The 25,091-nt window shown below is 50.1% G+C and overlaps 1 protein-coding gene across 1 annotated transcript; it reads right to left on the bottom strand.

Moving 5' to 3' along the window:
* Positions 1–713: 713 nt before the first annotated feature.
* Positions 714–25,076, bottom strand: CES1 (carboxylesterase 1). Its single transcript, XM_019749777.3, has 14 exons — positions 24,925–25,076; positions 21,334–21,538; positions 20,218–20,362; positions 17,714–17,847; positions 15,313–15,466; positions 13,764–13,868; positions 11,867–11,971; positions 9,483–9,521; positions 7,809–7,949; positions 6,193–6,273; positions 5,826–5,973; positions 2,386–2,517; positions 1,316–1,388; positions 714–1,063 (listed from the first exon to the last, which is right to left on the bottom strand). The coding sequence occupies exons 1-14, from the start codon at positions 24,974–24,976 to the stop codon at positions 880–882; spliced, it is 1,698 nt and encodes a 565-aa protein (XP_019605336.3). The 5' UTR covers positions 24,977–25,076; the 3' UTR covers positions 714–879.
* Positions 25,077–25,091: the final 15 nt, after the last annotated feature.

Raw genomic sequence — 25,091 nt, 5'->3', positions numbered from 1 at the left:
GTCAGAAGACTAAGAGGAAATACTGGCTGTGAACAAGCTGTATGTCACCCAGGGGAGGCGTGTGTGGTGGTTACGACCAGATGGCGAGCTCTAGAAGAGCACCCCCCTTCCATTCCCCTGCTCAAAGTCCCAGGCCACCCATGGCTGCCCTAAATGGGGGGAAATGTAAGTTTGATAGAGTCGGTTTCAAGCCCTGGAGCTGGGGTGTGGGGTGGTGAGCCGCTGTCGGCCGACACAGGGGGCCAGGCGGTAGAGAGGTCAAGAGGAAAAGGCCATTCCTGTACGGAGGGTCAGTCTGGGGACGGCCAGGCATCCGGTTGAAAGAACCCCAGCTTAGGGGTGAGGCGGTCTCCGTGTTGCTCCAGGAGGTGGGACAATGATTTCTGGGTGACCTGGAGCCAGTTCCTGGCCCTCTCTGTGTCCATATGTAGAGGCGGTGCCCTTCTAGCTTAAATAGGGTAGTAGACACTGTCCATGCCCAGCTCATGTCCTCTCTATGCTCAGTGCCCACATGCCCTGGGGGCTTCTCTCTCAGCACCCAGGACTCTCCGCCTGAGGGCTTTCTCAGGGGAAGGTCATGTGCCTGACAAATGATAAGGTGGCTCTCCCAGCCATCCCGCCAGAGGCACCTTCTGCCCGTGGCACTCCCTCTCTGCATCCTTCTCCCTCTGAGGAGGATGAATTAGTCTCCAGCTCAAGACACAGACACTGACTTGGTCACCAAAAGAACATTATTTCCAAAAGTGAGGCCAATTCCCGCTCCATGGCCTCTGCCCACGGCCACCAGATAGCTCATCAGCCTCCTTGGCTCCAAAACCCCTTCTGTAGAATTACCCATCTAAGTTCCCCTAGATCTTCAAGGCTGGCAGGGCCTCTCATTCACAGCTCAACGTGTTCTGTTTGGAGTGGCTTCTTCGCTGCCTCCTTGGCGAGCAGCTCAGTCCAGAAAGCCACTTCCTTGTCTTTCAGCTTCTGGGCTGCCTGCGTGGTGACACCAATCTGTAGGTACCCTTCCTTCTGGTCGTACTCTGGCCAGTGGGGCAGCCCCTCACCATTGGGGTTCCTGGGGACAGAAGAAATCAATAGAAATGCCCCAAGGCTACTGTGTGGCCCCAACAATTCTCTGAGATTTGCAGGGATCTCGCAGCTTCAATCTGCCTCCAGAGGCAGGGAGCTCACCATTTTCTGGTCCATTTTAAGAGAGCTATCATGTGAGAGGTCTCAGGGCTCAGTGTTTGACTGTCAAGTGTTAGAAGCTGCCCCTTCCCAACAGATACGCCCTGCCCCTTCCCAACCCTGCTCCATCTTTGCTCACCCATTTCGAGCAAAGTTGGCCCAGAATTTCATCATCATCTTGCTGAGTTGGATCTCCTCTTCTGAGGCAGCCTCTGGAGGGAAGAAGAGAAAAAGCCTTTGCTACTCCAAGTGTGGTCACCAGCCAGTAGGTGCTGCCTCCCTTGAGAGCTTGTTCGAAATTCAGAATCTGAGCTCTTACTCCAGACCTACTGAGTCAAAAGCTGCATTTTAAGAAGATCCTGGGTAATTTCTGTGGACATTTAGCTGGAGAGTTACTGATCTAGGACTCAGCGAAGGGCTGCAGTCAATCCATTAGCTGGCTCCTCTGCGTATTGTGCCCACCTGCCCGCCCCGCCCCCTTCAGGACTGCAGTGTCACACCCAGCGTTTCCGCCACAGCCACCCCACCTCCCAGGATCGCCCCCCTTTGTGTCTGTTCTCAGTCTCCTTCACCCACCCACATCTTCGTAGAGTCTGAAAAGCAGAGCTGCAATGACCCTAAGAAGTCACCTACCCAGGAAATGGTCAGAGGCACTGGCGTGTCCCAAACAGCCCTGAGATGAGGCACACACAAGTCACCTGTAACTGCTCATGGTGAAAGTACTGAAGATGTTTGTGAACATTTTTCTTTAAAATATTATATTCCTGAATATATTACATTTAAGAAGATACGAGCTTTAGATGATAGATGATAGGTAGATAGAAGGCGGGAAAGATAGACAGGGGGACACACATTAGCCCTGACTCAAGGTTAACACCAATTCTGACCTTACTCTTACATTCTGATGTGCCCTTGTGAGTGGGAAGTGACAGGTGGCATCCTAGCCCCTGACAAGGGCCCTGCAGGTGATCTTATCACCTGTCGTACTGATGTCCAGGTCTGGATTGTCAGAGCCCAGGAATAGGGCACGTGCACACATTCCCCATCACGCTGCTAAAGCAAGAGAAAGGTGGGAACCTTTGTAGCTCAACCTGTTATGGTGACTTCAGGAAACTAAGACCTGGACAGAAGGAGGAACTGGCTCCCCCAAACTGAGCTTCGACCCCAGATCTCCTAACTCCGAGCGTATAGTCACCAAAGGGCCATCACCTTTCAAAAACGGGGCGCCGAAGACTGAGAAGATCTCGTCCCCGTGGTCCCCTATCACCGTCTTGGGTTTCATGTCTGACGAGAAGCTTGGGCGATACTGAAACTCATACATGTAGGTGGGGTTGCCGGCATCTGAGAAGACACGATTCACACACAGTTCACTTTACCAGACGCATACCTGCATGGTGTCAAGGTCTCCGGGGACGTGAGCACTCAGGGACCAGTGGTACACCTGGGTCCTGAGGACACAACAATAATATTAATAGCAACAGCCCATGTGAGTCTCAACTGTGTGCTGGACCCTGTGTGGCCATGCAGGAAACCCCTGGTTATCAGCATAATAAAGAAACAGTTTCCGAAAAAGTTCTGTGACTTGCCTGAGCGTGAAGAGCTGGTGGCACTGGATTTGAGCCAGGTACTTGTTGAATGAATGCATGCACGAAGAGTGACTGACTGACTGACTGACTGACTGACTGACTGACTGAACGTTGAAACCTTGGGTAAAGCCACTCAGAATAACTAACATTATAGGGCCCTTTGCCTACTGATGCATTCACGTGAGAACACCGGTATACACACCGTTTACCATTTCATTGATAACAGACTACTTTTCATTCCTTTGAAGAATACCCGCAGCCCTTTAGGTACCCCTTGGGTACAGCAACAAACTTGGAAAATGCAGAGAAGAGGAAAATGAACAAAAAGATCACTTATAATCCCACCACTCAGAGAAAACACTGTTACTATTTTAGCATTATGTCCCTTCTATGTAAATAAAAGTGGGATAATATTGCACACATTATCTTGCAATGATTATCACCGTTTCTAACACCATTAAATATTTATCCACAAAGTAGTTTAACGATACAGGCCATCCCAGCGGGAGGGTGTGAAATAGTGCGTGTGACTGCCTCCCTCACCCCCCGTCATTGCACCCTTGTTTTCGCAAGAGGTGTTGTTTGGGGAAAAGCAATCTTCTGTGGGTCCCACCCCCTTCTTCAAGGGCAAGCAGAGCTCACCGAGAGGAAGGGGTTGACCTTTCCTCTGGCACTCAGAAGTTTTAGAAATGAGCTCAGAACGCAACCATACAGGAAAGACCTTTTGTGAATGAGAACTTATTTTCGGCAGGAGGCTGCCCCAATGATGATGATGTTATTGATTATTATTATTTTTTTTTGTTATTGACTTCTGCCTTAAACCACTGAGATTGGTAAAATTCCTACAGTTACACGTCTTCAAAGGAAAGTAGGGCATAGATTTGGATAATAACAATTAGGAAGAAGAAGAGAAGCAGAGGAAAGAGAGATCATAATTGAAAATATGCAAAATATGACAGTGTGATTTGTTGTTTTGTTGTTGAGGAAAGGCTTCTGAACTTGGCAACATTATTATTTTTTTAATCTTAGTATACCAAGCGATAGAGTTAAGAAATCCACACTCTTATGCCCTGGAAACCAATTTTGCAGTCAGCATCGAGAACTTTAAAATGCTCCTGTGGCCCAGGTCAGAGATTTCATTTCTAATAACCAATCCTAAGAAAATTATGACATACTTGGTTAAAGATTTATGCACATAAGAATGAGCAAAATGGTTTTTGTAGCATCAAAATATAAGCAGCCAGCCTGAATATCCAATGAGACAAATACTAAAGTAAATTTTAATCCATGAAATAGTGGGTGCTTTTTGATGAATTTTTATGGACGTTGAGGAAACGCCTACAACAAAGTGTTCCATGAACAAAATCAATATAAAATTAATTTTTAAATTATATACAAGACATGGAAAGATTATTAGAAGAAAATACATTATAATTTATAGCAGATACTTCCAGGCAGAGGAATTATGAGCAATATCTAGTTTCTTCTTTATGTGTTCCCATAGTTTCAAAAATTTCCACAACTGTAAGATATTAATATTATATTCAGAAAAGTTTTTTTTTAATCAAAAAGAGAGTGAGACGTGCAAAACATGAAAGAATAGTGTTGATAAAATCTGTGCAGTGCTGGCAAAAAGACCCTAAACTCAAAGTCGTGAGATATCAGATAAAAAACATGAATCCTGGATGTCTGGGACCAGCAAAGCAAGCAGAAGAGGACACTGCAAATTCGATACATAGCAACAGGCAGGACTAAGTTTATGAAAGAGCCGATTTGACCCTTTCATCAGGACCCTCGAGAGGAAGAAGCAGTAACTAGCACATACCTGACTATACTGAGTGTTTTGAAACATAGTAGGTCAGCTGTAGCTACTTTTCATTATAAAGTCTTGAATTTACTTATTTATTTATTTTTTAAGGAGGGCGCAGCTCACAGTGGCCCATGTGGGGATCGAACTGGCAACCTTGGTGTTATTAGCACCACGCTCTAACCAACTGAGCTAACCGGTCAACCCCAAGACTTGAATTTTAAAACCCTTCCAGCACCGGTAGAGAAAGAGGCCTGGACCAGAGACCCATTTCCTGGCTTGTGGACTAGGTGAAGGAGGGCTCCTCGAAAAGGAAGGATCCAGAAGGAAGCCCTTTTCTCTGGGGGAGCTCCTCCATCCCTGACCTCACACCCCACCCACACAGCCTTGGGTCAATGTGGGGAGGCCCCGACATAGACCCAGCACACACAGGGACGGACAAAAGCCGGTCACAGACATAGCCCCTCTCTAGACCACCTGCCCCCACTCTTCGCACTGCTCACGCCTTTGGGCTTTCTTCGTCCTGGACAATCCCCCTGATCCTCTGCTCGGCTTCACTCTTTCCGCAGCTCTACTGGTTAGCAAACTAGTTTACGTCTAGCTCTGACCTTGGAAATCTTGCAAGACACATCGCCCAGGATTAGCTCTCTAGCCTCACAAACCACCATCATTTCAGACAAGGAGCCCGTGACTGTGCTGTTGGTGCCTCACCATACTCCCAAAGGATGCCCGCCTGACTTCACCTCCGGCACCTCTAGCTCTTTTGCCTGTGGTCTTTGGCCCCCAGAGACCACTCTGCCCATATGTGCAGTAGGTCAAGGGAATTCACCACCCCTGGGGAACAAGCAATGACGCGTGGAGGTGGAGGATAAATCCCCCAGCTCCCTAGCTGCTCAGGATAGCCCTGAGGCATGTCTTCTGAGGGGTTCCCACTGCTCCCCAGCTCTGGTTGTCCACAGTAGGGATCTGCTAGTCAGTGTAGCTTCCCTCTCTTCCCACGTCAATTCTCCACTCCTCTACTGTGTTTTCTGGGATCCCCTCCAGAATAAACTAATAAACTAGTCGCATTGGGATCCTTTGCTCCGCGTCTGCTTCTGGCCCAAACAAAACCAGGACAGTGCCCTACCCCAGGCCATATGGAACTGGCCTGGGGGCATGACCTTCGGCAGGTCCCATAGATGTGTCCATCCTGAGGGGTGGGTGGGTCAGAGAGCAGAGTTGGTGCCCCCTCCTCTCCTCCAATGTCTGGGACTCACCTCTGTGGCCACGGGCCACAGTCACAGATGGGACAAGAAACACCACGTCTCCAATCAAATCCAGGAACAGGTCTTTCTTTTTGACAGGGTCGTCTGTCCCTCCTAAATACCTCTCAGTGGCTATTGGCGTCAGTTCCTCAGGGATGTTCTGAAATGGAGCAGGAGTGAAAGTGACCCGTGAGGAAGGCTTGTGTTAATGGTGAACCTCTCAAGTCCTGGGTAAACCCCCGCCCCTCCCCTAGTGACAAGGTGGGAAAGGCAAAAAATGGGGACAAAACCCTCTGGCCCCAGTCCTCATTCTGCTCTGTGATTGGGGGCCATCCCCCGCCCCCCTTTCGGTCTCAGCCAGCGGTTCCCAGACCCTTACAGTGAGGGGGTACGACTTCCACAGCAGTGACGTGGCCGTCTTCTGGTCTAGCTTGCCTTCAGAGAGCGGGTAGCCCATCATCTGTTAAAACAATGGTTTAGCATTTGTGAATTACTCATAATTAACAGGAAGAACCAACTGACCAACCAACCAAACCAATGCAGGCTGGAGGTCAACCTGTCATGTCTTGACAGGCAGGGTCTTTGATGAGCGGGGTAAAATCAATGAACCAAATGGACTTATATCCAGAGACTCAAGGAGTGCATGAAGTAAATGTTAGGAGAAGCTGCCTGAGGCCTTGGCAATCTAATGCAGGCTCGTACTGAAGTAGAGGGCTCTGGGGCAGACGACACAGACTTCACAAATACCCCCAGCCATCTCAGATGACCAAGGAAGCCCCAAATCCTGCCGTTATAGCTTTGGTCCTTCAGTGTAACCTTTGAAGCCATTCTGAAGTGAGAACTACAGGACTGCACAAACAGCTCCATGCAAAGCTCTGCACTAAGGGGCCTGACCAAATTCTAACATGGCTTCTAGCAGCTTAGGTGGGGTCCCGAGAATGAACCCAGCCCCCCTTAAAATCCCTTCCTGAGAAAGTTCCGTGCTGCCAGAATGGACCGTTTGTTCCAGCCCAAACCTGCCGATAGGCAGATAGGTCCCCGAACCTCCCCTTCAAACAGTTTGCAATTATAAATCCTGTCTCAGCCCATGGAGATGTAACTCTACCACCCAAACTGGTTCCTCAAGAACCTCGGAACCATCTCTGAAATGCAAACACTCAGGTGCTAACTCTTGCTCTCTCCCAGTCCCGGTGGGAGGATAATGGCTGAACTTCAGTAGATACGTTGCTTCAAAGTACACCACTCAAACCTACCATAAAGACAGGAGAGGTTTGCCTCTCCTCCAGGTGAGTGCCAGGTAACAAATTCAGGTGCCTGGTCACAGGACAATCCCCGTTCACACCCAGCAGTGCCTTTCCCTTAGCACATCCAGACTTCCAATGGCTCCAGCCTTTGGTTTCAGGGTTTGAGTTCAGTCCTCCCGGGATCTTTTCCCCATTATAGTGGTGTCACTGTATCAAACCCATCCTTACACTTCAGCTGGTGTCCAGCTTGGTTTCCCTTTGACAGAAGGGAGCCCTTTCTAATCTTAGAAGTCAATTTGACCTCAAGAGGAAGCAAGCACCTCTGAATCTTTCCAATCTGATGACGAAGAGCGAATTGATGGAGAAACGAGGGAGCACCAACCACAAGCGGAGAAGCTGCAAGGCCCCAGGCCCCCCTCCCCTTACTCCTGAGCTCCTTCCCCTTCCCAGGCCTCAGTTTCCTCCTCTGCACAATAATTACCTCTCTAGGCCCTCCCGGCACCTACATTTCAGGCTTGGAGACACTCGGAGAGTTTGGGAGAGGAGTCCCCAGCGCTCCACCACCCAGGTGACAGCTGCCATCCCAGAGAGGGTTTCCATGGAACGGTGAAGGGGACAGCTTATGCAAAGGGGACAGCTGACCTGGACCCAGATGGGGTCTGGAGAGGGAGGAGATCCTGCGACCAGCGGTGGGCGGGTCATGTGATGGGCAGGGAGGAGAAGCCAGGCTAAGAGGTATGCGCATTCTCACCACCGGAAGAAGCCAGCCGAACTCTTGCTTATTGAGCCCAACGATGTATGGGACAGGGTTGAATTTCTTTTCAGCCAGAAGCTCTTTGGGCATCTTTGGCAGCAGCAGTCCGTCTACCACAGTTGGCAGGAAGGGTTTGCTCTAGGGAACAGGGTAGAACAATGTGTGCCTTCCCACGGCAGGTCACCCCACAACCTCCCTCCCGCATCTGAGCTGGAGGCCAGCACCACAGACCTGCGTGCCCGTGGGCAGGGTCCTCAGAAAGGGGCTCCCCTACGTCTGTGACCCCAGAGAGCAGAACCAGTCCCCAGGAGACAAGCAGTGGGAAAGCCATGGGGGAAAATCTCACTCTGATTGAAATATATAGTAGTATATTATGTAAAACACATTACATTAATATTTATATGCTCTATAAACTATAAAAATACATGTTTTATGTATTTCAATGTGAAGTGTGTGTACATCTAGAAGTATCTCTCTAGCTACAGTCGACTCTCATGATTCCCTGTAGTTAAGTCCTGTGAAGTCACTGTGATCTCTGAGTTGAATATCGAGCCGCTGCTCCTGGGGAAACAGCGTCCGCCCCGTCCCTCCCATTCCCTCTTTAGCCTCAAGCTGCTTCTCTCCCCTCACTGCCTCCACTCCAGCCACACTGGCCTCTGGCCTCAGGGCCTTTGCAGTTGCTGTTCCCGCTGTCTGGAACACTCTTCCTCCAGTTTTCCTGACAGCTGGCTCCCTCCGCTTCTCCAGACCTCGGCTCCCAAGGCATCTTGTCATGGAGCCATTCCCCGACCCTGCTGTGTAAATTCAAACCACTGGCAAACTCTCTTCCCATCTCCCGCTTTCTTTTCCTCTGTAATGCTGACCACCATTAAACATACTACATATTGTGTCTGTTTATTGTGTTCTGTCCTCACTCCAAGAGGGCAGGAGAGTATGTCTGCTTTACACTGGTATATTCCCCAGTTCAAACATCAGCTCCTGGCACATAGAAAGTGCTAATTAAATCCTTGCTGGATGAATGAATGTCATTTAATCCTCACGCCTTCTAAGGTAAGAGGTACTGTCCCCAGGGAGAGAGCAGAGAGGACAGGACAGTAAGACGTTGCCGAGGTAATGTCATCAGAACCTGCTGACACTTTGAGAAGTGAGAGGGGGAGAGGAAGGAGATGGGGGGGTGCTGTGGAGGTTTCCTGCATGGCTGTAAGGAGGGCGGTGTCCTCAGGGCTAAGCTTCTTGGCACCTTCCCTGACGGCCCTGCAAATGGTGCCGCTTGCACAGCCAATCCACCGGGCAGGCTCCCAGGAAAAAATCTGGGTTCCTTCATGAAGGCTCCTGGAGAACCTTATCCAGGTACCTCCACGGCCCCGTGGTGGTTTCCAGTCCAGCCTTCTCCTGCTGGGGCATTTTGAGGAGTAGGAAATGTAAACGGGAAGGGCTGTAGGCTGGGCCTCGGGAGCATTGGACCAGGAGTTCTGGGAACGGGCTTCAGCCCTACATCTGGTCCTCCTGGCTGTGTGACCCAGGCAAGTCACTGCCCCTCTCTGGGCTTCAGTAATCTGAATAAAAGGAGTTACTATGTGTCCACAAGGGAGAATTCTTTTATTCCTCCTTAACTGGAGCTTAAACGTATCAAGTTTTAAAACCTAGAATCAAGAAACCAAAGGTCCTTACCTCTCTGGGGTCTCCAAGTAAATCAAGAGTGAAAAATTTCTGTGAAAACAAAGGCAGAGGATATGGTAAGAAGGCTTCCTGGGAGCAGAGCTGACCCAAAAGTATCAGCTTGTCCTCCCGGTGCCACTCTGGCTGGACCAAAAGGAAGTGAGCAGGTCACTGGCTCCCCTGGGCACGGCACAGGGTGCAGGTGTGGGGTGGGGGAGGGGAGCTCTGGAGAGGATGGATGTCTGTTGTTTGTGACGGCCCTACCCTCCATCCATTTCTTCTTCTTTTTCTCCCAGGCAACCACACCCCAATTTTCCTTTGGGGGAACCTCCCTCTTCCCCACTCTCACTCCATGAATCCAGGCATACATATAGGACCTGGCGTGCCCCATCTTCCTGACCACGGAGATCAGTCCTTGCATGAATGGGCATGTGCCATGTCAGGTCAATAGATTTTTACCCCAAAATTTTGGCTGGAATTATTGGGAAACAGGGTGTCTAAGCAGGTAGGATATATGTTTAGAGTGCTGTTGCTGTCTTCAACCTCCCGAGGGGACAAACCTGCCTGGGAGTGAAGCTACCACTGAGAGGTTAAAAGTTGAGGAGTAGAGACAGATTCTTAATAATATGTGCATCTGGATCCAGCCATGCCTGAAACCATCCACTCCAGAACTTTCCAGTTACCTGAGGATTCTGTTACTGCTTAAGGCACTTTGAGAAGCATTTTCTCATCTTGCATTAGCAAGTCCTGCCTCATACAAGCTCACTGAAATTCACCCCGCCTCATGGAAATTCTCCCCTTCTCTTTGTTGTGTGCACATCAAGATTGCACTGATTATAATGTTATACTATAGCTAACAGGTCTGACCAGGAGGCAGAAAACGACCAGTAGAGTCCCTCCATTATGGGTTGTAGCTCTCCTGGCCAGGTGTGTGTGTGTGTGTGTGTGTGTGTGTGTGTGTGTGTGTTTGGGGGAGAGCGGACAGTCATGGAAAGAGTTCCATATGATCTCAGCAAACCTCAGAAGGGTGACATGAGCGCTGAGTTTTCCCAAAGTCAACAACTCAACAACTCTCCCCCTATAATCTGGGTCCTCTTGTGCCACATGGAATGAATTTGCCTCTTCCTAGGCCTTAGAAAACAGTTGTGTTTTAATTCTTTTAATACACTGGTCACTTTATTTGAGCCTGAGAAACCAGGATCCAAGCCCCAAGGCCACTCTGGACTCAACCCATGGAAACAGCACCAAGTCAGTGGTAGAGACCTATCCTTGGGGACCCAGGAGTATCTTCAGGAGCCCAGGGTCCAGACAGAGAGTCCAGGAACTCAGGCGTCTTCTGGGCTCACATTCACACCCTCCCGTCAAAAAAGGAATAGTTCCCATTGGCCCAGGTGCTGTATTCTCTGGGTGTCTGTCCTGCTGTCGCTTCTCTGTGATGACCCAGGCCTTAGCCATCCATCAATCCTCAAATGTCACCTTGCGTCCCTGCTGACTATAAGGAATGGTCCCCTCCTCTGTCCTCCCACCACACTTCATTCACGAAGTATTGGGTGTGTTTCTCCTTGGATGCTTCCTTTTGAGGAGGGACTATGTCCAATTCACGTTGGCATCACCCTCCCTGTTATGCGCCCCCAGACACTGATGATGGATGGATGGGGTGATGGGGGGATGGGGGGATGGGTGGTTGGGTGGATTTAGTCAATACATGGAATACAGGTGAATTGGATGGATAAGTGGATAGATGGGTGATAATTAGCACATAGGTGATGGATGGATTATTGATTTTAGACAGATGGATGATGGAGTGAAGATATATGGTGGCGAGATGGTGCATGAATGATTGATAATAGATGAATAAAAGTTATGGATGAATTGATATTAGATTGATGAAAGGATATTAAAGAATTGGATATATTGATGGATGGATAGGTGGATATAAAAATAAGATGATGACTGGATGAATGGATGGTTGGCTGGATGAATGTGTGGATATATGGTTATCCTAGAATCACAACTGAGGCAGCCTCAAAAAATCTAGAAAATTGAGCCACTGGGTTATAATTGATCATTTCTAAATTAACAGATAAATGTTGACAACCTTTCTGAAAGCCTTTGTTTGTAGTATCCCCATCCTCAAAATTCAGGATGGTAGTTACCTCTGGGACTAGTAAGTTTTGACAGAGCTGGGAGATTATTACACTATTGTTCATTATGTTAGTTTTTGACTTTGCTAACATTTGAGATTTTTCATAATAAAAAAGAAAACAAGAAATTCCCCATTCAGATCCAGGGGTGATCCTGCCCCTGAGAGACAAAACACTGTCCCAGGTAGTTATTCTGGGGCCAGGTTTACACGGAGGTGGGGCTTGTGCGGCCACGAGAGTGGATGCACCTACCATCTTCAGTGACGTCTCCAAGAGCTCGTCCTCTGACTTCTGGCGCAGGCAGTGCACAATGACAGCCGAGGTGGTGGTTTTACATCCAGCGAAGGAAGCAATTTGCTGCGGAGATCACAGGCGACAGCGGAATTCAAGAGCTATGTCCCTTCCCTGGATCGATTGGAGGTATTCTATCCGAACCTCAATTTCTAAAGGCAGCAGGGGGAGCAGCAGCTTCTCTAGACCAGCAGGTATGGATCCCGGGTCTCAGTCGTGCCAATTAGACAACCCCTGTCTCAGTTACCTTATCTCTGTTAAAATGGGCAAAATGATCCCAAAGCTGAATGTCTGAAGAAGGGCGCGATGGAGTAGGCTTAAGAGCGTGAACTCTAGAATCACACTGACTGGTTTCAAATCTCAGCTCATCCGCTCACTAGCATTTGGCCTCAGGAAAGTATTGGGAACTGCAGCCAGAGGGAAAGATGGAATGGAGAGAAGGCAGGCTCCACGATGGCGGGCCGTGGAGAATGAGCTCGGGCTGCCCAGAGCCTGGTAGCGTGTCTAACACAGAATCAACGTTCAGGATGTAGAGAGAGAAAGAGAGAGGGAGGGAGGGACAAAGGGAGGGAGGGAAGGAGGGAAAGCGAAAGAGAGAAATAGAGAAAAAGGGGGGTGTACAGGAACAAGAAAAAATGTTTTAAATTCCCTTCATTTTGCCAATTTCTAGTTTCTGTTTGGTAGTGAAATCCAGTCCGATCTCTGCCACCTGTTTCTTTTCAAATAAATCTCCTTTCCTGACTTAAGCCTGGTCAAGTGGGCTTCTGTTGTTTACAACCAAAGAGTTCTAAAAAACAGTCTCAAAATTTTCAAAACAGTCGGTGTCTTCATTTCCTCCCCTGCTACTTACCAGACTGGCTGTGTCTGGCTGCTACTCCCACCTCTCCACAAAGGCGCTCTCACAGCTCCACATCACAGACCCCAGTGGGCAGGCACCCCTCAGCTGAGCGTCCACTGCTCCCCCTTCCTTGGCTTCCTAACAGTCTCCAGATAGAGACAAAGCCTTCCCCAGGATGCTACACAGCACGGCCCCTGCCAGTGTCCCCACCTCAGCTGACTCCAGGTTCCCTCTGCTCCTTCTGCTTTGGCCTATGAGATACTTCCTCCTGCCACAGGACATTTGCACAGGCTGTTCCCACTTCCTGGAATCCTCTTTTCTCACCAAGCAAATGATGGCTCATCCTTCTGATCTCAACTTTATTACTTTCTTCAGGAAGCTGTTCCTGATAACGCCGCCCCCGTCCTGACATTAAGTACTTCTCCTTATGTTCTTGTCACAGTGGACATTTCATAATTGTGTAATTATGTAATCATTAGTCTGTGTCTTCCATTAGAATGGAAGCTTCATGAACTTGATAGATGTCTGGCTATATCAAATGTCATTGTTGAGTGAACAAATGACTCAATGAATAAATTCTCCAGGAAGCCACCCCAGTCCCAAGGCCCCCAGGAAGGAACCACTCAGGCCCATGTACGGCAAGGGGTGCATCAGGTCTCAGACCCTCAGAGAGATGAAACATGATGGCAGTCTCCGTCCCCCTGTCTGGCCTGGCACCCCACCCTGGCACACTTTGGGAAGTGTGGTCAGGGCACACTGCCCTGTGCTGGCAGTCCAGCGTCATGAACTGGAATTGCAGCTCTGCCCTGATCACTTGTTGACTTGGGCAAGTTGCTTCTGCTCTTTGACCCAATTTGCTCGGTGGTAAAACTGGAAGGGTGAGGTGTTCCCTTGCTCTTCCGCTCAGCCATTTTTCTGTGATTCTTGGAGCAGGTCAGCTGGATCCCATGGCAATGAAGGCCCCTGAAGACTCCAGGAGAGCAAAGCAAAAGGGCGGGGGCTGTGCAGGGCGAGACCTACCTGAGCTGTGGCCTTTACGTCGTCCATGACCAGGGCATCAGTGAGGGCCACGCCGCTCTGAGAGATGGCCCGGTGGAAGAGATTCTTGGCCAGCGGAGATAACACCTGGGAGGACAGTGGAGAAGAAGAGAGTTTATGCTCATGGGGACTCTGAGCTCAGCGGACATGACAGGTCCTCACCTGGGCTGACCCTGAGGCCCAGCTTCTCTGAGAAAACCTCAGCTGGAGGGAGCCAGGGGCACAGAGTGAGGAACAGAACAGGAAATATGAGGCAAGTGTGGATTATAACAATCAAAAGTATCTGGAAGACAATTTGGCAATTCCTAGCAACACTTTAAAGATACCATTCTGAGTCTGCATTTCCATGACTAGGAATTCATCCTAAGAAACGTGATCATAGAGGCACACTATAATTTCTAGGAGTGCTCATGCTGTTTATAATGGGAAAAAATGGAAATTACCCAAGGTTCCAATATTATGAGATTGGGTAAACAAGCTATTTTTCATTCTTACCATGGAATACCGTGGAACTATAAAAAAATATAATTATGGAAGAGTACTTACAGTTATGGAAATATTTGTGCTGTGTTGTAATGTTAAGGAAGGTTTTATTTTTAATCAAAGATAGATAGATAGATAGATAGATAGATAGATAGATAGATAGATGTGGAAAAAAGGCTAGAGAAATGAGTGTCAAATGTCTGTGGGACAATCCCTGGGTAATGAGATTGTGGATGACTTTTTTTCCTTCTTCGGGCTTATCTGTACTTTCCCTTTTCTCCTCTGCACAAAATATAAAACGTCACCTCTGAGTGTTTACCTATGAAAGCAAATATGCCATAAAAATATAGTAATAGCACTGACCCCTGCTCAACTCCACGCAGCTGGAGGGGTTCTTACAGCTCTCAGCACCTTCCAACCTGGTTTTCTTTCCATCTTTGCATCTCTCAGTGTCTCTTCCCTCTCACCACCCCCGCAATCCCTACCAGGCTCCCAGGTGTGTCTGCTTGCGATTCCCCTCCTCCCTCTCACCCACTTCCCCCAGCCCGGCTCCATCCCTCAATCCCAGAGACTGTTGTCCTCCTTCCTGGGTGGGAACAAACCACCAGACCCCCTCAGAGAGGCCCCTGACTGTTCTAAGTGCTCACATGCTCTTGACATGTAGATCTGCCTTTAAGCGAAACAACCACACTCGGCCTACCTCTCATGGTTGCCTGCCCTTATTCATAATATATACCCACCCCTACTTCCCAAGAGAAGTAAGGTGAGTCCTAACATGAAAATGATTAGGAAAGAGAGAGAGCGAGCTCTGCCAAGTTGGAAGAGAAGGAACGCTGCAGGCTGGGCTGGAGCTTATGTGGCCCCGGGATGCTCGCTGAGCTTGAGCTTCCTGAGGGCCGAAGAGACTTGGCCATTAGCTCTCCACTGTCTGATTCTGCACAGAGTAGGGTCCGCCTTGACTCCAGCTCTTGTTAATACAGGTGCCCACGGCTAGATGGGCAGGTGTCCCACAGGTACCGTCAGCAGCACTGGGGCATGGAACACTTACGAGGACAGACACACTTTCACCTCCTGCTGACTCTCCAAAGATGGTCACCGAGTCTGGATTCCCTCCAAAGTTGGCGATGTTGTCCTGGACCCAGCGCAGAGCGGCCAGCTGGTCCAAGTGGCCCCAGTTCCCCCTGCTGTGTTCATCCCCTGTGCTGTGAGGAAGAGAACAGGGGGCGCGGGAGCAAAGACTCAGGGCAGGGCTCTCAGGAGCACAGAGGGGGCTGGGGGCTCTGGGTGGGCCTGCCACGGCCCCGACTCAGGGGTTACCCCCTGCCTTGCACTCCTGCAGCGTTGTTCTCGTTAGGGCTCCACACGCATTCATCTGGCATCTATTTATTGAGCATCTCCTATGTGCCAAACACTGTTCTAAGAGCCAGGAGCACATATGAGAGCAAAACAGGCGAAATCTCTAACGACGCAGAGTTCACAGTATAGATCATGAACAAATAAACAAGCAAATATAGAATATAATGCCATAATGTAAATCTAGACTATATTGAAAGTACTTTCAGGAAAAGTAAAACAGGGTGAGGGAAAAGGCAGGGGTGGGGCAGTGGGGTTCTGTTTCAGATCATATGTCCAGGGAGGGCCTCTTTGAGGCAGCAACACTCGAGTGGAGACCTGAATGAATGAGCACAGGAGCCTTGCAAATATCCAAAGAAGGGAACTCCAGGCAGCAGAAACAGCAAGTGCAAAGTCCCTGGGGCCCAGTGAACAAACGTGTGAGTATAGGACGTGCAGCTAGAGAGGGTCCTGTGGGCCTCAGGAAGGACTGCAATATCATTGTGAGTAATGTGGGAAGCCACCACAGGGGGGTGGGATGGTTCCATTTGTCTGAAATGATCCCTCTGGCTATTCTGTGGATCAGACATGACATAAAAGTGGCAAGGTTATTAAGCTAATCCAGGTGAGAGACCCAGAGAGCTCTGACTAGGGTGGGTGTAAGGGAAGAGGTGAGACGTGGTTGGATTTGGAATATATTCTAAACGTGGAACCAAGAGGATTTGCTGATGGGGTGTGAGGAAAACAAGAGTCCAGCCTTATCACAAGGCTTTTGTGCTGAGCAAGGACAGAGCTGCCAGCAGCTGAGCAGAATGCACTGTGGGGAAAGGCGTGCCTCTGGGGGCGGGGCAGTGGGGGTCAAGGGTTAAGTCTGTCATGTGAAGTGTCAGGTGCCCTTTGACATCCAGGGCAGACAGCAGCTGGACATTAACCAGTGCATCTGGGTTTCCAAGGAGAGGCTGGGGCTAAAAATAGGGAGCTGTGAAAGTGTGCTTGAGGTCCCGCAGGGAACCAGTGGAGACAGACTGAGAAGCACTCAGGGAGGAGGAGGGGCCCGGGAAGGGGCTGAGAAGGAGCCGTCCAGCGGTGGGGAGTGGCCAGGAGCCAAGAGAAGGAAGCATTTCAAAGCGGTATGAGTGACCCTGTGTGGATGCTGCCAAGGTCGGGCCCAGGTCGCTGGGGAGCTTGACCAGAACGTCCAGTGGCGTGTTCGGAGCAGAAACCTGACTAGGGTGGGGAGAGGAGAGACGGGGACAACTGGAAGCTTGGAGAGTGAACGGAGCAGTTTTTCTGGAATGGAGAGCAGAGAAAGGGGTGCGAAAGATGAGGAGCCTCAATGAAGGAGAGCCATCCTGGGACATGTAAACCCTCCTCCAGCCCTACAGGTCTTTGCGTCCCCTCAGCCTGCCCACCAGCCATCTCAGGATCAGAGGTCCTGGGGCCAGTGCAGTCAGAAAATCTACCAGTAACTGTGTCCTAAGGAAACATCTACCAGTAACTGTGTCCTAAGGAAACATCTACCAGTAACCGTGTCCTAAGGAAACCTGGTTCCCGTCTCCATGGAGACTTGATGGAGAAGACTCTAGCCTTGACTTATCCATGTACCCAATGCAGAAATGAGGTGAGTGGACCCCACATTCCTCCTGTTCTGGGGTCAGATGCTCTGACAACCTCCCACCTGCAGCGCCCATTGCATCACCCATAAGCCTTCACTGAGCTTTTGCCCTGAGTCTGCCCCCTTCCTTACTTTCCCATGGGAGGTAAGACGTGTAAATTGCTGCTCTAACGACTGTGCTGCTGTCATTTCAGAGGTGTGTCATGTGCTGTTGCTGCACAGGTGAAAAGGAGGTGAGTATTTCGGAGCAGGTAACACCTGAGTTAGGCCTTCCAGGATGAATAGGAGTGTGTCAGGTAGGCATTCCAGGAAGAGAGAAGAACACCTGCAAAAGCTGAGAAGCAAGTGGACCAGTGTGGCTGGGAAATGAGATGGGAGGTGGAGCCCAGTTAGGAAGGGATTTGGATGCCTTACTAGGGGACTGAAGGCTGCCATGACCAGAGGGGGTCCTCGCACCCCCGCTTAGGGGCCAATGTGCAGTGAGGAGAGTCCAATGTCTTACCTGAAGAATCCCCAGATGCCCAGGCGGTACTGAATGGTCACCACCACCACGTTTTCATGGGCAGCGAGGGCCCACCCATTGTAGGTTGATGCCCCACCCACAATCAGACCACCTCCATGGATCCACACCATCACCTGGAAAGGGAGGAGGCCACCATACTGGTTACAGGAAGCAGAGCTGGGAAGGACCTCAAGAGCTTGTCTGGTTTGGTCACCTACCTCTTGGCCACGACTCAAGGAGGCCATTCTGCGAAGTCTGTCAGTCTCCAGCAAAGTTGGAGCAGGCAGGCACTTTCCTCCCCCGCTCTCCCAGCTGGGGCCAGGCCACCACCCCACTCAGTGCACCTTGGCTGCCCCTGCCCCAGTGCAACCTCCTCCCAATGCTCTTCCTGCTGAGAACACCATCGTGGGAACAGCCAAGGCTAAGGGTGTCACCTTCTCCCCAACACTCCCATCGCCTGAGCCCCTCTCCCAGCTCACTACACTCTGCTTGTATTTGAATCCCTTGATTTCAGCTTCATCTTAGTTACCTCTTGTGTGGTGAATTCAGCTTCTCTCATATGTGTGTGATTATCCCAAGTAGCATACATGCTGCCAGTGCTATCTCTTCCTAATATCCCTTCCCTCTCCCTCCTCTGCATCCCTAAATCTCACCCATCCTCCAAAGCCCAGCCTAAAAGTCACCTCCTCCAAGAAGTCTTCAGTCATCTGATTAACATGATCCTAGAACCTATAGGATTCTATAAATAAGAATTGAGGATGAGTGTGGGCATGACTCACAATGAATGGCTCTTGCATTTAAAGAGCTCACTTTGCAGGGAAGTGAGAGTGGCTAAAATAATATTGTAATTGTTTTGTTAATGAAAAAAATAAAAGAACTATGTGCCAAGTACTGTTCTAAGCACTTTAAAATAAACCATCTATGATTAGGGATAACTATTGTCCCATTTAACAGATAGGAAAACTGAGGCATCTAACCTGTCCCAGGTCATGAAGCTAATAAGTGGTGGAAGCAGGATTTGAAACCATGCAGTCTGGCTCCAGAGTTCGTATGTTGAGCTACCCAGCACTCTGCAGCCAAAGGCCATAGTGCAGGAGGTCAGCTGTTAGGTTAAGAGTAAGACCTTCTCTACAACTCTAACTAACATGTCAGGGGTACTTGCCTTGTGTCCTGCACCAGGCACTGTGACATTCATCATTGAATACTCACATTATTATTCCCTTTTCAAGGAAACCGAGCCGGTCTCTCAGCCAGTAAAAGGCAGAACCAGGATTCAAACCCAGACCTTATAGTGCCAGAGCCTGTGTCCATAAGCAGAGGTTCTCCTGCCTCTCGGTTCTCAGAGCCCCTCTTCCTCCTCTACCTCTGATCCCGACCCACCTCTGGGCAGAGAGACTCAGTTCCATCACCTGTGAGCTAAGGCTGAACCAAGGCTGGGCAGCAGGGATTTGCTGAAGAAACTGGTCTGTCTGTGCAGCCCAGATGGTAAGATCCTCGAAGGCAGGGGCTGCGTGGTATTAGTTTTATGTTCCTCCTTTCTCCTAGCCCCAAGTCTAGCTATGTATATGGGGGGCACTGAGTACATAATAAAAGAATGAATGAATGAATGAACCTTTGTCCCCACTTCTTTGAGCCGAGTATGTGCAGTGCTGCTTCTAATCACAAGTTCAGGGACAGCCTCCCCAACCCCTGGGCATCATTCCAGGGGTGTTCCTGGGAGGTGGTTGGATGCTCCCTCTCCACGAGACCCAACCCTCCAGCCTAAGCCTGGAAGCCTGCCCCACCTCTATTTATTTCAGAAATGCTGACTCATTTCTGTCATCAGCGGAGCCAAGGACAGGTGGGGAGGGAAAGTAGCTACGAGAAAATCCCTGAGAGTTGGCCAAAGACAAAGAAAGTGTTTTTTGAATTACGCCAGGCTCTGCCTCCACACCTCTGTCACCTTGGGACACTGACAGTTGTCAGAGCCCCATCTTCGTGTGCTGAGAAAGACCACACACGAGCTCCATGTCCCTGTCTGTGGTTTGAAGATCAGAAGACTTTGGCTCTGGTGCTGCCAACCCTGCAGGGTGACCTCACCTTCTCCTCTCTGGGCCTCAGTTTCCCTATCTGTAAAGAAAGGGCTGGGTTGTTGGCTTCTCCCTAAGATTCCTTCCAGTTCTACCTTTATTGGCAATTAGGCCTCAGCTTCTCTGGGTACCAGATCCCTAATCTAGCAACTAAGAGTAATAGTCTCATCCTTCGATTGGCATGAGAGAACTTGGAAAAATTGAGTGTGGCTTACAGATGTACAGCAAAGTCTCCCAGAGGCCCTACGGCCATCACGAGGGGAAACTGAGGTATGAAAACTTGTGTTTCCTGTGGTCACATGGCCTGGCTGTGGGGGGTAAAGGAAGCCCTGGGCCCCTGAAACAGTCATGGGTGTGCTACCCGCACCCCTGGCTGCCTTCCTCCTCTTCCGGTCTCCACCAGAAGATCCCACAGTGCTGGAACTCTCCGCTTACCGGCAGCCTGCTTTTCTTTGTCAGGTCCGCAGGTGTGTAAATATTGAGGTAAAGGCAGTCTTCAGAAATCTTGAGAGGAATGTTCTCCTTGGCGTTGGTGAAAAGCTCTGAGATCACCTGGCTGGCCACTGCGTCTTGAGAGCACCTGGAAGGGGTGGGTGGGAAGGGTGGGGGGAAAACAGTCCTGAGGTTCAACCAGAGGTAAGCACGGAGACACCCCCTGCAGCCAGTGGGGCCTTGAACTGGGAGCTCTAGGCCTGTATCTGAGCTCCAGAGCGGAATGTACCAGGCTGAAGAGCCTGGAGTGGGGAGGATGTTATCTGGGTGAGGGTGGGGGTGCCGGGGCTCCCTAACTTCTCCCAGGACGGATACAGTGAGGAGTCCTGGCACGGCCCCAGCCTGGAGCCTTCTGACGGGTCAGTGAGGTGAGGCTGCCAGCGCCCGCCCTGGAGGTGATGCAAGCTGGCTCTCCGGTGGGCTGCCGTGGTGGGTGCAGGGAGGCCACGTTCCTTCACCAGGAAAACCAGGTGGTCTATAGTCCAGGGGAGACTTCTATAAACCATGAGAAGTCACTCAAATGGCAGACATTTGGGGCCTGCAACATGTCAGGGTGGAATATTTGTAAGGTAACATCAGGAAAACTACCTCGGCCACTAATTGGCTGGGTGACCTTGGGTGAATTCCTTCCCTGCTCTGGGCCCCCATCTGCCAAGTCTAAGCGAGGGGCGTGATTCTTATATGGGTTTTGTGGCCCTGCCATGCTACGATTCAATCATCAACCCATCCATCCCAGGTAAGCACTACTGGTTGGCCTAATAACAGATCTTCAGGATCCGGCAGAATTATAAATAGTGACATTTACTGAGCCCTCCCAGCACGCCAGCATGGTCTGAAGTACTCCTTATGTACTAAGTCATTTAATCCTGACATCAGCACCATGACCCACGTTCTATTATCATCCCCAGTTTAGAAATGAGAAAACAGAGGCACAGACAGGTTAGAGAACTTGCCCACGGTCACACAGTATGAGCCACTCAGAGGCTTGCCTGCCTCCTTCCTGCTTGCCTCGGAGGCCGACATACCCACTGAAAGGTGCCAAACCACTGCCCGGCTTACATGGGAGGGTAAGAGGTGGTGTTCTTCACGAAGAGCCAAGGTTCTGCGGGCTGCGGAGGAGCGAACCTCAGGGATCCGAGAGGAGGCTTGGCAAAAGGGACGCCCAGGAAAACAGCCACAGACTGTGCAAATCCTTCCAAGCTGACATACTTCCCCAGGACCTTGCCCTGCACGGTGTCCACAACAGGTGACGAGGGTGGGTGCCCTGTGGACGTGGAGGGAAAATGAGGACACATCAGCGGTGAAAGGTTTGAACTGGATTCCAGGTGGGTCTTGCCACTTTTGGCAGGTGACCTTACATGAGTCACCTCAACTCTCAGGCCTCAGTTTCTTCTTCATTAAAAGAGAGGTGAGGTGAACTTTCCTTCCTAACTCACAGGGCTCCGTGAAGGAGCAAATTGGACTTGGGGGTATAACAGCATAAGTGAAAAATAAATGCAAAAAGGATAGCTGCTGCGTGTGAACAACACATTTGGGTTCCACTCTTAGAAACCTCTGGAAACAATCACCCATGAGGCTCCTGGCCCTCCGCTGCACGCTGGATGAAAGGCAGCCCCTCTTCTCAGAAGCCTGAACCTCGGAGGAAGAACGAGTCCCATACGTACGTGACCCTACTGCTGGGACGAGAGTGGCCAGTGTCCTGAGGGAGACACACCAGGAAGGCATGACAGGAGTTAGAAGAGGGAGCAAGGCATTCTGATTGCTGGCATCACAGAGGCGGTGACCGTGGTGCTGAGACTTGCCATAGGGGAGGACACAACGAGCAGAGAGGCAACAGAGGGTATGAGGGATAAAGCAGAGAAGAAAACGTGCCGAGACCAGGCTCGGAGACACCAGCAGGCAAGCCTGCCCGCGGCAGAGAGAATGGCCCATTCAGGCCATGGGGACCTATGGGGAGTGGAAAATAGCCCTGGAATGAGAGAGGTTCATGTCTGTGAGGCCCTCGGATACCACGTTGGGGGTTGGGCTTTACTTAGTGGGTAAATGAGCAGCAGTGAACAGGTCTGGAGTACGGGAGTGTGACACGATCAGTTTGGAGAAATTCTTCTGGTGGCCCTACGCAGGGTCGTCGGGAGGGGAGCGGGTCTGGGCTCAGAGTCCTATCTGTTCTATTCCCGTGGAGCAGGCAGTTCTTCCTCGCTGAGCCGAAACTCGCCTCCTAGCAGCTTCCACAGCAGGCCTGGTCCCACCTTCTATGGAGCACCCTGAACTTCCAACACTGGATCGTGCCCGCCTGTCACAGCCCCTCTTGTCTTTCTTCAGTAGCCTCGGTTTTTAAAAGCGCCTCCCATCAGCAAGGCTTTCTAGCCCGTCATTCTCCCTGTTGTCCCCCTTTAGATACAGACATCAGGTCAACAGCTCCCTCAGAGTGTGTGGCCAGAACAAGAAAGAATAATCCAGACTTGGTCTTACAGAAGACCATCCAATGACACTGGAGACACTGTACACAAAGGCAGGTTACAAAACAGCGTCCACGTCTCACATTATTAATAGCCAATCCCTCCGTGTGGCCATTTAGGTTGTTTTCCTTCATTGTGGTTGCTAATTATTACCACTAACGTGGAGATGGACTTCCTTGGAGGGATGTATATCCAGATGTCAATGGGTATTGCAAGTGACTTTTTTCTTTGTGCTTTCCAAGTTTTCTGCATTGAACGTAGATTCTTTTTCTATAGTTAGAAGGACTGTTTTTAATGACTGAATACAATGCCACCTATAATGAATTTTGAAGAAGGGTTTGGTCCCTGATCAGAGGTGGGGGACATGGGAGGGAAAGAAGAAGACAAAGAGCAGACTTGTGATTCTGCTCCGTTTCAGAGACACAGTGGAGAGGCCAGTGAGGTATCCAGGTAAGAAGATGCCACAGGAAGTGGGCCCTAGAGGAGGCCAGGTGAGGGGGCAGGGCAGAATCATCTACCTGAAGATGAAGGTGCAAACTACGGATATGTGTGATGTCGAGGGGGCCAGTGTGAGAAGAGAAAGAACTGCAGAGAAAACACAGGGAAAGCTGCAGCTGAGACTAAGCCATCAGAGTGGTGGGAGGAGAGAACGATGTGGGGGGGTGACGGGGGGAGAGGGAGCATCAGGTGGGTCCTGGGAAAAAGCGTGTCAAGAGTGCTGAGTCCTTCAGAGAGGGGGAGATGATAAAGTCTGAGAAGAAACCAGGCTTCATAAAGGCCTGGCCTTTATAACTCAAGGGTAACCTTCAACAGAGATGAAGAGACTAGCAGCTGAGCTGGCAAGGATGAAAAAGTGGGCATTTGGGTGCGGTGGCCTAAGCAATAATAGTAACAGCAGCGGTCACCACTTATGTTCCACGTAATGTTTATACACTGAATACTTCCTATGAGCCAGGTGTGCATTCCGGTTCATTTAATCTTCCTTGCTAGGGAGACATTAATACATCCATTTTACAGATGAGAAAACGGAGGAAATGGAGGCAGCCAGAAGAGACTTTCTAAAGATGGAAATGGGATGGCCTTGCCAGGGGGTAACCAGCAGTTAGGGAATGTTCCACTCCTAATTTGGTTCCTTTCTCACTCTGCCCTTATACTCAGTTCTAGGCCTTACAGAGTGTATACCACCAGAAAGAAGATAAAATCCAGATGGGTCCTGGGCTATTAGGACACTGATGGCCACAACGCTGGGTGTGGATTCAGGAGCCAGAGAGAGATTCCAGAGCATGAGTTTCCAGTTGACCGTGGACAAGTACGTTTCCCTCTCTGAGCCTCAGTTTCTCTGTCTATAAAATGGCACATGCATTCTGAGGTCCCTTGCTGCACCCTTGTAGTAATCACGTCTTTATTTTCTTTATTCTGATGACTGACATCTGGAGTCTTGCTAATCCTTTGGCCAAGAGATAGTCATCAACTCGCCCTTCCAGCCCTTCTTCCTCTGGCTCTCACACTCCAGGCCACTGCCATCCTGCTGTAATTACCCCAGGGCCAGGTCCCTACAACTGCCATTGAAATCGGCTGGTTTGCATATCTTCAATGTGCTTACGTCTTCCTGACTGGCAGCCCCCATAAAGGCTCTTGCCCACAGTCCGCCCCCACCCGCCTCCTCATTCACCTGGTACTTCCCCACACTACACCATGGTGGGGTGCACCCTCCTCGTGGAAACTGGGAGTAACAAACTATTTTTTCAACGGTAGTTAGCTCCTGATCTGTTGGCCTTCCCGACGTCACATTTTCTATTAATACATAACACATGAAAACAACCCCTTTCTTTACAGAGCCTTCGGTTACACTTCCTCCATCCCAGGTACTGTGCTCTTTTGGAAAAAAAACACACAAAAAACCCATTTCATTCTCACAACAGCCCCCATGAGGGAGGTATACTGTTGTCACCCCCATTTTAGACAGGGGAAATCGAGGCACAGAAGGGTGAAGTACCTTGCCTAAAGACACACAGCTAGTAAGTCTGAGCTGGGATTGACACACACGGCCTCTGGCTCCAGAGTCGATTTTAATCTGCTAAACTCCCCCATGATTTGGCCATATCTGGATTGATAATCATGGGGACAATAAACTGAGCTCTTCAAAGTCCTCATCGCGAGCCCCTGCTACTTGTATTTCAGAAGGACTCACCCCAAACCGTGGAAGCAGCGAGGGAGACCAGACCTAGAGCGAAAAGCCACATCGTGGAAGGGCCGCCACCCCGGGGCTTGCAGGTCTCCTGACTGTTGGGAAGAGCTGTACTGATCCTGCCCCCTCAGCTCCCTCCACCCCGCCCTCAGCTCAAGCCCTCCCCCTTC

Source organism: Rhinolophus sinicus, chromosome 8 (assembly GCF_057876585.1).
Source record: "Rhinolophus sinicus isolate RSI-liver-muscle chromosome 8, RSI-T2T, whole genome shotgun sequence".
NCBI lineage: Eukaryota > Metazoa > Chordata > Mammalia > Chiroptera > Rhinolophidae > Rhinolophus > Rhinolophus sinicus.
This window is presented reverse-complemented; position numbering and strand designations above follow the sequence as displayed.

Bases quoted from the DNA above. Each gene is read 5' to 3' on its own strand.
- CES1 (XM_019749777.3), bottom strand. From the start codon at position 24,976: ATGTGGCTTTTCGCTCTAGGTCTGGTCTCCCTCGCTGCTTCCACGGTT. The intron at 17,848-20,217 runs GTAAGCGGAGAG...CTCCCTTTCCAG, and splicing joins CAAAGAAAAGCAGGCTGCCG to GTGATGGTGTGGATCCATGG. The intron at 1,389-2,385 runs GTGATGGCCCTT...TCTTCCCTCCAG, and splicing joins CGGCGCCCCGTTTTTGAAAG to AGGCTGCCTCAGAAGAGGAG.